Source organism: Pelobates fuscus, chromosome 3 (assembly GCF_036172605.1).
Source record: "Pelobates fuscus isolate aPelFus1 chromosome 3, aPelFus1.pri, whole genome shotgun sequence".
Lineage (NCBI taxonomy): Eukaryota > Metazoa > Chordata > Amphibia > Anura > Pelobatidae > Pelobates > Pelobates fuscus.
Genome location: NC_086319.1, coordinates 302310953 through 302325173, shown reverse-complemented (window position 1 = coordinate 302325173; position 14221 = coordinate 302310953). Strand labels below are relative to the sequence as shown.

Genomic DNA, 14221 nt, shown 5'->3' with positions numbered 1-14221 from the left:
CAAAAAACTGTCGTTAATGAGCGCTGATGTACCCTGTACGTCCGTGGCCAAAATGAGTGCTGGAAGTGATTGTGATCGCTTCCAGCCGCTCTAAGGGTATTATTGAGGCATTGTAGAATACTCCCCCTCACTGCCGGGCACCGGAGTGATCACTTTTGGGTTGCCGCACGTGGCGCCCGGCAGTGTAGTGCAGAGCATCGGAAGCCTTCAGGCAGGCTTCCAATGCTCTGCCTGTACAGAGTGCCTCAAGGGGTCTAGGCACTCAGTAAATGTTTACAAAAATAAAAAAAAATTTAATAAAAAAATTAACACCCTCCCTCTTCCTTCCCATGTACTTACCGATCGCCGCAGTTCCTCCGCCAGTGATCGGTCTTCTTCTGAGGGGGACTGTCTGGGCTCACCCTAGACAGTCCCCCTTCTGCAATTTAGGACCCCCAGGGTCTTTTAGAGCAGTTACATGGCCACACAAGGTGTCCACAGTGCTGCCAGCAGGGGGACTGCCTGAACAGTCCCCCTGCTGGTGAAAAAGTAAAAAAAAAAAAAAGTTTCAAAAATTTAAAAATAATAATTAAATTAAAATACACGTAATTTATATATATATATATATATATATATATATATATATATATATATATTTCATACTAAGTGTATTTTTTATTAATGTAAAATTACACGTGTGTGTGTGTGTGTGTGTGTGTGTGTATGTATATATATATATATATATATATATCATTTAAAATAATTGGCGGTCGTAGATGCGTAACAGATTTTGAAGGTGAAAGTTCGGAAAAAGTGTTTTGTGTTTTTCTTTTTACTCCCCCCCCCCCCCCCCCCCCCATATTTTATAAAAAAAAAAAAATCATGGGAAGTTAAATGATAAAAATAATGGTATCTTTAGAAAGACCATTTAAGGGCGAGAAAAATGGTATATAATGTGTGGGTACAGTAAATGAGTAAGAGGTAAATTACAGCTAAACACAAACACTGCAGAAATGTAAAAACAGCCCTGATCCTTAATGGTAAGAAAATTAAAAAATGGTCTGGTCACTAAGGGGTTAAAGAGAATGGGTCCACGTACAGATCCCTGAGGTACCTCACTGGTAACAAGACCTTGCTTTGAATATACTCCATTGACTACAAACCTCTGTTGCCTGTCATTCAGCCACTCCCTTACCCATTAAACAATATTGTCAAACCATTACCTGATGGCTATCCAGCAGAACTACATCTCGTCTGGTTACAAGTGGACTGACAGGGGAAAACATTGTATAATTGACTGCAGAGATATTGACAATCCTATAAGTAGCTATACTGAGAAATTACCACATGGTAAAGAGAAATAACACACCAGAATATGAAAGGCTTAGACGTGGGACAGTCCTCATGAAATGCACATATTTCTTTACGTCTTTCATACCTTTTTTTTTTTTGTATTTTAAGAACTCTAGTATTCTAGAGTTCTATATGGCAATAAAAACACTGGTTTAAAAGTGTTTATAAATTAGCTTGTGTATCTAAAGCAGTGCTGTACTACACATTTCTAACTGTTGTCCTCAATTCACCCACGCCATGCATCCAGATGTTCCTCTTAAACCTCCACCAAAATATCCAGAGACTTTTGTTTTGAGTCCCTGCTTTTACACAATTCGTATTTCCTTTTATTTCCCATGTTTGGCATCTTTGCTCTCTGACTTACCCTGGGTAAAAGATCTTATTGATTTCTTCATGCCATTCTTCCTACTAGTTTCCTAAGAATGCAAGAAAAAATGGAGTAGGAGGGGCTCTGTAATAGAAAACAAGACCTTCCACCAATGAACAAAAAAAACATGAATATAAACTTTAAAGCAACTTTTATCAGTCTGATCTATATATCACATGCTGAGGATGATTAGGACCATCCATACAAAGATCTGTGAGTTTTGTGCGCAAAAAAAGCCTTTTGTTTTTGTCAGTAGGTGCCTGCCCTTCCCTGAAAATGTACATACCAGAAGAGCCTATGAACTACGGCTGACTTCACCCTGGTCTTCCTGCATGTGAACATTTTATCTTACACTGTGTCTATTGTGCATCTTGTTAAAGGGACACTATAGGCATCAAGACCATTTCATCTCATTGAAGTGGTCTGGGTACAGTGTCTACCAGACAGCCTCTAGAGTTGCTTCCTTTAGTAACAATGCTGGACGTCCTCAGGCTCTGCATGACTACATCCAGCATCAGAGAAAACCCTATAGGAATGCATTGACTCAATGCAGAAACAAAAAATATATACTTGTCCTGGATTTGAGGTGCCAGTCCAGATTTTGGACTCTGTTCTGGGCTTCCAAAAAGAGCAGGAGGACATTTCTGCTCATGGTCAACCTAGATTGACTACTTGGGAGGCCTGCATAACATCTCTGACAGACCGCCATTCCAGGGGCTGTTGTTCCTAAAAAAGAGACGCGTGGGAACTGCGAAATCACAGAGCTTTCATATATCAAAAAGATTGTTTGGTTTTTATGGTACATCTTCTGAAATGTCAGCCTTTACATGGGACCTTCAAACAAAAAAATCCTATACTGTTATTTAAAAAAACAAAAATCAAACCAAAAACAACAATTTGCAATACAGTAGCCGCAATGAAACGTATGAAAGCATACTCTTTGTGTAATGATATGGTAATGACGTTCAATATTTAACTTTAAGAAGCAGAGTAGCCAGCTATCGCAAATGTCAAAGCTATGATTACAACCTTTCCACATAAATGTGGTTTAATGACTATATGTTGTGTACAAGATTTAGCTGACAAAAGTCACTTGTTCATTATACAGGAATGTGTGGCTTTCTAATTATATATTTTACCCAAAATGTGTATGTGGAAGGGCTAATATATCACAGCTCATGACATCAACACCTACCACATGGTACAAAGCTTCTTAGTAAAGAATGTTGGCAGTTGAGAGTAGAGTGTATATAGATGTCACTTAAGATGGATTCCAAAAACATTATCATAATATTTAAACAAAATTGCTCCTGTTCTTTGAATGACTGCAAATATAGGTTTCATTTCCAGAGGGGCACTATATTCTCTTCTTTTCACTCCCCCTCTCCTCGCTTAGCTTACTTCAGTATACAAGCGTATAATGAAAGAATAGCACCTTGTGTTTTTAGAAAATATATAGATTGCATGGGAGAGTTGGGGTAGAAAGTAGTAGCTATTGGGGAAACAAAAGCCAGTAGAGAAAGGAAATTAGGACAGAGGGAGAGCTAATAATGGTGGAGCAATTTGTATACCAACAGTTTCTAAATTGTTGCTCAAATACCCACTTACTTTTCATTTTCACATAATCCATCTAAGGCAGAAATATCTTGGTGTACATTGATAAAGATCTTTTTACCCCCTGTGCCACACAACTTTTATATAACACTGGACTATAAAGTGGGACTTGGTGCACCCTCCATGCAGTAAGTGTAATGTTTGCTCAGAAATGTGTTCTCACACTGAGTAGGAGTCATTCTCGGTGTTGGTTTATTAAGGCAATCCCCTATTCCCGTTTCACCCTTGTTGAGAATGATCCATTCCACCACATGCGGTAGAAAGCATGCCCTCCCCATTGAGACACTGTATAGTAGTGGCTCGTTTCAAACAATGAAATCTCCAGATTCATCTGATTTTAATATAAAAGTGATTTAAGAGAAAGGGAAAACTAGGACGGAAGAAAGCAGGCACCCTTGCTTCATTCCATTCCAACAGCGAACGTAATTCTATGAGTTTCACCCTGGAATCATTTGTAGATTGCCATTTTTGCCCAAAGAGAAATTGTAAACCGCTAAGATCTTTAAAATATTCAACTCTGTTAAATACCTTTTCAGCATCCAATGATTGAAAGAAGTATTTACCTGAGAGAAGGGTAGAAATGACACCGTACACACATACAATAAGTAACTAAGAAGAAAGAAATATTTTAGAATGGGGTAGAAGTAAGAAAAAGAATGCAAAGTTAATATGTAAAATGCTTTATAACATTTATTTCTATTTCTTTATTTTGCAAAAACTATACAGAATAGGAAATGAAAAAAATTGCAGCTAATTAGTCAGGTGAAACGGTGTAAAATGTATTCAAATTACGTTGTTAACCTATAGTGTCCCTTTAATAAATGAAATCTTACATGAAATTAAAAATTTGTCTGTAGCCACAAACTGTTGATGGAGTATTTTTAGATAAATGTGAATTATGTAATTTCTCTTTTCACAGACAGAGGTCTATGGTTTGGCAAAAAAGATCAACCGAACTTCTATTCAGGTGGAACGCTGGTTCCGGAGGCGGCGAAATCAGGATCGGCCTGCAGTGATGAAAAAGTTCCAGGAATCCTGGTAAGGATGTAAAATGATACTAGAGATGCTAAGTTAAAAATGTCATAGTGATGCTTCAATGGCACAGTTTTCATAAAACATCAGTGTAATTACAACATCGGTCATAATCGACAGGAATTAAAGTACACTGCATCTGAGGACAAGTCTATATTTTACAACATAGAGCAGTGGATCCCAGCTTTTTCTGAAACAAGATAAACTACAGTGAGAGCAAACTTTTCAAGGCACACCTTTTTACATTATACCTTCATCCGCACGTTATTAATTTCACATTCATACTTCTACCCAAACTGACTTTTTAGCTTTAATTAAAAAATCATACTTCATGTTGAGGCTTTAAAAAAAACAAACAAAAAAAAACAAACAAACATATATTTTAAACACTGAATTCAAGCTACCACAATTCTGAAGTTACTATGTTTATGGCACACTGGTTGAAAACCATTGATTTTGAAGAGTATTGTCCTCTAACCAGACAGTCAGGATGAAAATGATGGCATCTTAATGAAAGTTGATAGTCCCTTAACCTGCTGCTTTTTGTAACTGATTCCATTACTTCCTCGATTACTGGTGTCTGGAAAGGATCCTGGGAAGGCAATCTTTGCCCAGCACCTCTCCTGGCATATCAATAAAGGGAGAGGGGCTGAATGCAAGCTGCAGCTCAGGAATGTAACTTCCACCACTATATGTGCTGGTACTGACCCTAGATCAGGCATAGGCAACCTTCGGCACTCCAGATGTTTTGGACTACCCCTCCCATGATGCTTTGTCAGCATTATGGGTCTAAGAGCATTATGGGGGGGATGTAGTCCACAACATCTGGGGTGGAACGGAAGGTTGCCCTGTCTTAAATTAAAGGAGCTCAAATGCCAAATATACCATAACTCACATTATACCCCTGTTCCCCACCCCCCAAATAAAAATATGTAATAGAAAAATGTAAATCATTTTAAAACATAATCTCCAGTCTCCTTTTTATTAGAATGTTTTCATAAGTCTGATTTTAGTAATTTTCCTGTTGTAAATCTTATAGTGCATGTTCTTTACTTGATCTGTGGTGAGCAGCACCTCTTGCTGTCTTGCTGTGTATCTGTAAACATGCAGAATATTTCACTCAGATTCCTTTTTCTGAGCAGACTGTGTCTGCCTGATTTACATTGAACGTAAGCAGAGCAGGCCCTCCAAGACACTTTCCATTATTTGCATGTGATAAAGTTACAAATCTCAGCTCTGTGTAATTTGTATACAGTGTGAGAGGTGCTGTGTTTGGATAACACAAAGGGGACTGACTGCTGTGGCACTCAATGTGCAGAGACTGACGGACCACACCCTTCTAGTACGCTGTAGCCTGTCAGTTCTCAAACCTCTGAATCAGCACAGCTTTCCCAATGCTGTGTTCTGTTACTGCAAATAACTCAGGGCTTAGAAAATAAACTATGCGTCATCTCTATTCCCACAAGACTCACTTTGGCTGGCAGAAATATGGCACCCTGACTGCTTGACCACTCATTTAACAGGGAGAAATAAGTTACACAGCTTAATTGTGCATGTATGGAACCAGCTATATTATATGTATACTATGATTAGAATGCACACAAAAAACAAGAAATCATGCCGCATTTATATGATCAGCCTTTATATGAAATGATACATTGAAATACATTCATATCTAAATGTAAAGGTTATGGGAGCTGTCCGATGAGATTTACTGCGGCAAAAGCCTTGCATTTTACAGAAAGCACATAATGGCAGGCAGGGCCGGATTAAGAGCACAGTGGGCCTGGTGCTGATAATGTTGGGCCTAATTACGGAATCTTATTGACCAAAAACACTAAAACAGTCATACCTCCCAAGCATTGTGTATCTGATGGAGATGGTGCTGGAGGGAACCTCATAGGATGCAACTTTAAGAAAACACATACTCTATGCTAATCTCTCTCTAATTTATGCTTTTATCTTTCAAGTAAATCCATAACCCCTAACAGCAGTGTCCAGTGAAGCAGGGTGGGGTAAAAGGGTGTGCCACTGGCGCAAATCACTTGACCAGACCTGCCAAAAGGGTGAACCTGCCCAAAAAGGGGGCATGTTTGTCCAAAGAATTGGAAGGTCAGACTGGCATGAATGCATGTCAGGCTGCCTGCCAATCCTGCAGGCTGTCCAACTAAGGGCATACTATGCAGGCAGCACCCTGAGCTTGACATAAATGCGTCTAATGATGCGCTCACTCCATGCTTTCTAAGGACTGTCCCCTAGCACTCGCTGGTCCACTAGTCTCCTTACCTTCTTACTAGCAGGCAGAAGTTCCTGGTATATAGTCTGAGACAGAGAAAAGGTGTATGTAGTGAGTGTAGAAAAAAGGGGACATGCCACAGTGTTAGAGAGACCAACGTCTGCATTACCTAAACTAATTTTGTCATCCAGTCCACACAAGTTTTGTTCCCATACATCCCTCTTAAGCTTCCAAACTTAAAGGGACACTATAGTCACCAGAACAACTACAGCTTATTGTATTTGTTCTGGTAAGTAGAATCATTCCATTCAGGCTTTATGCAGTAAACACTGTCTTTTCAGAGAAAATAACTCCACTGGCCGCTCCTTAGATGGCTGCTAGAGGTGCTTCCTGGGGCCGTACTGCCTAGTGTGCAGCACTGCCATTCAGTGTCTCCACCCCCTGAATGCAGACACTGAACTTTCCTCATAGAGATGCATTGATTAAGTTTATATTTGAGGAAATGCTGATTGGCCAGGGCTATGTTGGACTTGTGCTGGCTCTGCCCCTGATCTGCCTAGTTGACAGTCTCAGCCAATCCTATGGGGAAGTATTGTAATTTGCTCAGACCACCACTTCTGATGATGTCAGCAGACAGTCAGTTCAGAGGCAGAGCCAGCAGCTGCAGACTTGAATACCAGTAATATTTAACTATATTTAAGGAGGCAAGAAGGGTTCAGGGTGCTGGTTTTAACATAACAAGGTCAGAAATACATGATTGTGTTCCTGACACTATAGTGCTCCTTTAAGCAAGAGTATGTGAAGAGTAGTTAAGGTTGCCACCTTTCTTGAAAAAAAAAATACCAGCCTTAATCATTTGTATAATCAATTAGTTATGCGTGACATCACATGATGTAAATCACAAGGAGTGACATTCTGTAAAATCACCAACAAACTACTCAGTTTGATTCTGCTGTATAGATGGATTGCTCCCAGTGTCTCCGTCTCCCAGTGTCTCAGTCTTGCAAGTCACCCAGTGTCTCAGTGTCCCTATGTAGCACAGTGTCAGTGTCCCCATGTCGCCCAGTCCCCTAGTCTCCCAGTGTCCCCATTTCTTCCAGTGTCCCAATGTCTGTGTGTCCCCATGTCACTAGGATACTGGGGACACAGTAAGACATGGTGACACTGAGAGACCCGGGGACACTGAGACATTTAGGGAAACTGGGAGAAATGGGGACACTGAGACACTAGGGACACAGACACTGGGAGACATGGGGACACTGAAACGTTTGGGGACACTAAGACACAAGGGACACAGAGACATGGGAACACAGACACTGGGAGACTAAGGGACACTGGGAGACTAAGGGACACTGGGAGACTAAGGGACACTGGGAGACTAAGGGACACTGGGAGACTAAGGGACACTGGGAGACTAAGGGACACTGGGAGACTAAGGGACACTGGGAGACTAAGGGACACTGGGAGACTAAGGGACACTGGGAGACTAAGGGACACTGGGAGACTAAGGGACACTGGGAGACTAAGGGACACTGGGAGACTAAGGGACACTGGGAGACTAAGGGACACTGGGAGACTAAGGGACACTGGCTGGGAGACAGACACTTGGGGACACTGGGAGACACGGGGACAGTTGTGGACATAGACATGGGGACACTGGGACATATAGGGACACATGGGTACACTAGGCACACTGAGAGACATGGGACACAGACACTGGGAGACTTGGGGACACAGACACATGGGGACATAGTGTCTCCGTGTCCCAATGTCTCAGTGTCTCCCAATGTCCCTATGTCTCACAGCGTCCCCATGTGTCTGTGTCCCCATGTTTTCCAGGGTCTCAGTGTTCCCAGGTCTCCCAGTGTCTGTGTCCCCATGTGTCCTAGTGTCTGTGTCCCCATATGTCCCCTAGTGTCTCAGTGTCCCCAGGTCTCCTAGTGTCTGTCTCCCCATGTGTCTGTCTCCCCATGTGTCTGTCTCCCCATGTGTCTGTCTCCCCGTCCCCATGTGTCCCCTAGTGTCTCAGTGTCCCCAGGTCTCCTAGTGTCTGTCTCCCCATGTGTCTGTCTCCCCATGTGTCTGTCTCCCCATGTGTCTGTCTCCCCATGTGTCTGTCTCCCCGTCCCCATGTGTCCCCTAGTGTCTGTGTCCCCATGTGTCCCCTAGTGTCTGTGTCCTCATGTGTCCCCTAGTGTCTGTGTCCTCATGTGTCCCTGCTGCCTTTCCCCCCATCCCTCACTTACCGGAGCTGTAGAGCTGCTGTCTGGACACTGTGCTGTGTTGCTGCTCCCCCACGGATCAGTGAGTAGTAGAGAGAGGCAGGGATATGCTGTAACTTCCTATCCCTGCCTCTCTCCACACACACTGACCCTTACTGGCCGGTGCTGATATTGCAGAGTAATCTCCATTTATTCTGAGAAAAATACCTGCATTTGTATTGCCGGTATTACTGCAATACCGGCACGGCCAGGCAGCCTCAAATACCGGCTGTGCCAGTAAAATACCAGTCAGGTGGCAAACCTAAGAGTAGTGTGTAAGTGAGCCTATTCCATGGGCCTGGGCCTGGAGCTGTAGCTCCATCAGCCCCTATGTTAATCCGGCCCTGATGGCAGGTACTAAAATAAACTGAAAAAAAGAGAGCATTAAATGAATAAAACAACGTCTATACAGATAAGCCGTCTGTTGGAACAACTGACCTAGGGCTGTCCAATCTGTAGACAAAACAATATAGTGAAAAAATTAATACTATAGGTATAAAATAGGTACCAGCAGCTGAAACACAAAAAGAATTTCCCAACTTCTCAAAATAGAATGCAGATAACAATGCCAGCCCTTAGTGAATCTGCCCCTCTAGAATATTGTAGGGGTATGTTAGAACAGTTCTATATAATAAGAGATCCTAAAATAAAATTTATCGGTCCCTTTATGATAAAACATAAAACATGAATAAAAGTAATAGGCACTGGGGGGGTGGTGGTCAAAATTTTGTCCGTATCAATATTGAACCACATAGTGTACTGGGCATACCTTAAAAATAAAATAATATTGATTTTGTGCCAGAGACCACATGTACGGTGCCATTTTTAGATTAATGCTGGGTAATTACAGAGTAACTTCATTCCGAGATGGTGCCTGAAGCGTTTTAATGGCCTTGCCAATGATTCAGCAGTTTAGAAACACCACAAAACAAAGGATTCTTGCTCTGAAGGACATGACAGAAGAAGTTACGGCTAAATTGTGGCAACCGAACATTGCTTTTTGTACACGTCTGTGCTCCCTTTATGTGTATATTTTATTTAAAATAACAAACACAAAAACACTTGTTAGTTTTAGCAAGAGAAAAACTTTTAAATGGGAACTGTCTGTTCTCACGATTTTTATAGTATGTTTACTTAATACTTACATTAACATGCATATTTGTGAAGTCGGAAAAGCTAAAAACAAATACAGAAAAGCTCTCTTTATACAGCAACTGATGCCTCCATCTTGGCACACTGTCAGTTGTTGTTATAAATTATGTCATTTACAGAAATTAAACAATATTTCTATTTCTCCTTATTTGCAATGTGTGTCTGGATTGAATTGGATTGTGATGTCATTTGCACAATTTTAATATAATTTCAACAGATCATTAGGTGGAAATAAAAGTTACACTAGTTATATGGTAGAATTTCCAGAGAAAGTATTCCCTTTTAGTTGGGTAAAGCATAACAATATAGATTGTGTGCATGATCTGGGTGGGACCAACACACCATACGCTGATTCCGTGAAGACTTATCCTGCAAGGAGTCATCATGTGGAAGGGTGTCTGGAAGAAAATCTTTCCAGTAGACTAGCCAACTTTAAGGGCTTCAGCTTTAATATAGTGTAATTAGAGGCTGCATGAAACCACTAGGGACAATAATTACCAATCAACAGGAGAGCAATCAACCTTAATTTCAGAACAGGATGAAGCCATTCCAACAAGCTGCCGTAATCTTGTTAGAAAGAGGACACACTGGAGTTAAGTTACCATCTGCTAACTTTTCCCTGCAGACCCAATAAATTATTTGGAGAATTGTTGTGTAACCAGCCAGGGAAGGCTTTTTTGTGTGCAGTCTGATATGCCATTATTTGTGTAGTAAAGCTCTGTCTTTAGAACAGCAATGAATTACAATTCCTATCATGATTAGCCCAACAATGTTCTTAAAAGCACAACTAGGTTTTCTCGACTACATCAGATAATTGTATGTTCTCAAGTATATAAGTTTATAAATAGATTTGTGTTACAGATGCTGAAAATACACACAGTATCACCTGCCCAAGCAAGCTGAGATCAGACAGTTGGTGCCGTGGCAATACCTCATTGCTTTGCCTGCAACACAAATGCATGCCAATGTTGGCGCTGTGTGTGCGTGGAGCTGGTCAGCTGATATTCTGCCACACAGGACCACTTGCGTACTAGCTCTGTGTGACCTGTGCAGCAATGGAAATGGCATAGGCACATTAAGTCTTGTGAGTACAAATAGGGATGCAATAAAGGCAGCAAAGGCATTGGAAATTTCTTATGGAACCAGGACCATAATTGTTTTAATTGCACATAAATAATATGCCACCCTTCAAAAATCTCGCAGTAAATACCTGAATGTTATCTTTGAAGTAAGTTCATTTGTAAAATTTCCAAGTGGGTTGATGTCCAGTGAAGTCAAAATATTTGTTTTCGGTAGTTTCATTTATTTTTTAAAATAGCCTTTATTAATCACTGTATGGGGTATAATATATAATATTTTGAGATTGTGAAAAATGTAAAAATCTGAGAGCTCAAATATGGTAAACCTTAGAATAACCAAGCAGGGTTTATAGATTTGTCTGACATACTGACTCGCGAAAAAACAGAAATGATGCAATCTGTGTTTAGTAGACTGATTTTTTTCATGGATGAACTAAGGAAGCTCTGTACCAAATACAGTATATTAACCAGATCTTTTTTTACATCTAGAGCAGGGGTAGGCAACCTTTTAGCAGCACTGTGCCGATATAGTATTGTGATGTCTCGTAGCGTGCCGGTCCTATTTTTTTTTTAAATGAGGTGTGTATGCTGCCGTATCCTGCTTGTGTTATTTTTACTGTAATTGCTTTGTATTGTTGTATTTGTGCGTATATGCAGGGCCGTCTTTAATATTGACTGGACCCTGGGCAAAGCATTTGTTTGGGGCCCCCTGGACCCTGTCCCCCCTCCCCAGGCGTGCAATCACGTCATCCACCTCAACGCAGTGGCGGACCTAAAGTAGAGAGGTGCAAGAATTTTTTTGGGCCTCCCTGTTGCACGAGTGATTAAAAGGTAGATCCCCATCTGTCGTGCAACTCCAGTAAAAAACAAGTCTTTGTATGGAATATGTTTGTATGTGGTGTTGGCGTGGCTGCAAGCATGTATTTGTGTAGTGTTGGCTTTTGAATGCAGGGGTGTATTTACATATAATTTTGATGTGTAACACAGACATGTGTTTGTACGTAGTGTTGAAATTTGAATGTAGGGGTGTATTTGTGTGTAGTGTTAGTGTGTGAATGCTGAGATGTATGCACATATACAAGCACACATAGATATATACACACTGAAACACACACACAGACATACTGACATACTGACACACAAACACACAGATATACTGACACAGATTTACTGACACACACACACAGACATACTAACACACACACACAGATATACTGACACACAAACATACTGACACACACACAGACAGACATACTGACACAGACATGCTGACACACACACACTGACATACTGACACACACAGATATACCGACACACACATACTGACACACACACACTGACAGACATACTGACACAGACATACACACATACAGATATACTGACACACACAAAAAATTACACTTTTAAACCCACCTACCTTTTCTGCTGGTGGCTGAAGGTGTTGGGAGTTGGGGTCTGGCTCTCTCGGCCAGCCCCCCTCCACTCTGCCTACTCTTCTTTCCCGCACGCTCCTCTCTTTGTGGGAGGAAGTGTTGCACGGCCGTCACTTCCTCCCTGCCTGTTGCCAAAAAGCAAGGGGCCCGCTTGCGCTGTTAAAGCGCCTCAGTGCGCCACCGGGCCCCTGCTGACAGAAGCCCACCAGGTGGCCCTTTGTGCACGGGCCACCCGGTGGGCCTCCTTAGTGTGCGGATTACCGTCCGGGGGTTAGAAATAGTGGAGGCCAGCGGGGCTCATGGTGCAGCTGCCCAGTTTTCCCCACGTTAAAGACGACCCTGCGTATATTAGCTATTATATTGTATATGTTCATGAGTAGTTTATGGTATTGTGTATGATACATATGAATGTGAGTTGTGTATGAGGGCTGCTTGTGGAATTGTGTGTGGATGGATATGTCACATTGTGTGTTTGGTAGTATGTGGGGGCTGTTTGAGGTATTGCATGTGAGAGACTGCATGTGGGGTTGTGTGCATGTATGTAGATTGTTAGTGGTGTTGCGTTTGTGCAGATTATGTGTATGTTTGTGTGTGGGCTCTCCGTACTATTTGTATGAGGGATTACACAGGAATCTAGCAGTCTGGGTGGCTTCCCTGGGTTCCAGTGGGGACCAGCCTGGGCAGGTACATGTCAAGGACAGGAGCTGCAACAGCAACTGCGAGCTGCTCTACTCCAGTATGGATTCCTATTCACAAGTGCTGGGAGGAAGTGATCTGAGATCACTTCCTCTACGTGCTGCAATGCATAAATTGAGGATTGTCCTTCACCACCTTTTCGGATTAGCAGATATCTGAAGTTTTACTGGGACACCTGATAGGCCAGAGCCTATTTGTCTCTAGCAGCCTGGAGTGCCGTGCAAAGACACCTCGAGTGCCGTGCATGGCACTAGTGCCGTAGGTTGCCTACCTCTGATCTAGAGTGTCCTGATTTTAAACATCTCTATATGTTCCTTTGCAGCTGGAGGTTTATTTTTTATCTTGGAGCTCTGGTCGGAGGAGTTGCAGTTCTTTACGATGTAAGTAACATTTTGGCATGCCAAAATGGATATATTTGAATCACTTTAATATGAGAAGTAAAATATTTTCAATACTATTTTGAGTACTGGATGAAATTTAATGGAAATACTCGTTTTTTAATTATTGTGCAACATTCTAAAAGGAACTTTGGTTGTGTGTTATGCAGTTACACTACATAGGTTTGAATGATATTTTCTATACCTTGTCATTATTTATAATGGTATAACTTGCTATATTTATAAAATAAAAAGCTAAAGAGTGTCCTATTTTTTCCTTTTGGAAATAGTGCAGATTTCAACATAAATTGAAATTTTTTATAAATTATACTGGTAAGTGGTAACACCCCCTGGCTTAACAAGCAGACATGTCCTGTTACTTCCTGGTTTGGTTAGCTTAGTTGCATTGAACTCAAGAGGAGGCAATTGCCCAGAACACCTGCTTTGCAAATACAATTGAGCTGCACAGGGAAGTCAGTGATTGGACAGCCACAAAAAGTCTGGGAGGGGTTAGAAGAGGAGGGATTTCAAAGACCGCAGACAAGAGGTTTGCAGTTTTTGGAAGGTTTATTTTTATTTTTTTAAATATATTTATTTATTTATTTTTCAATGAACAAAGTTTGGGAGATATCTATGAAACAG

The 14221-nt window shown here is 41.4% G+C and overlaps 1 protein-coding gene across 2 annotated transcripts in view; it reads left to right on the top strand.

The window, feature by feature from the left end:
- The window catches only part of CERS3 (ceramide synthase 3), a 130791-nt gene that overhangs the window by 98492 nt on the left and 18078 nt on the right, over window positions 1-14221 (top strand). For both annotated transcript variants that reach the window (XM_063448831.1, XM_063448832.1), the window contains exons 4-5: window positions 4233-4351; window positions 13525-13582. In XM_063448831.1, coding sequence (XP_063304901.1) covers window positions 4233-4351; window positions 13525-13582 — 177 coding nt within the window. The remainder of the gene's footprint in view (window positions 1-4232; window positions 4352-13524; window positions 13583-14221) is intronic.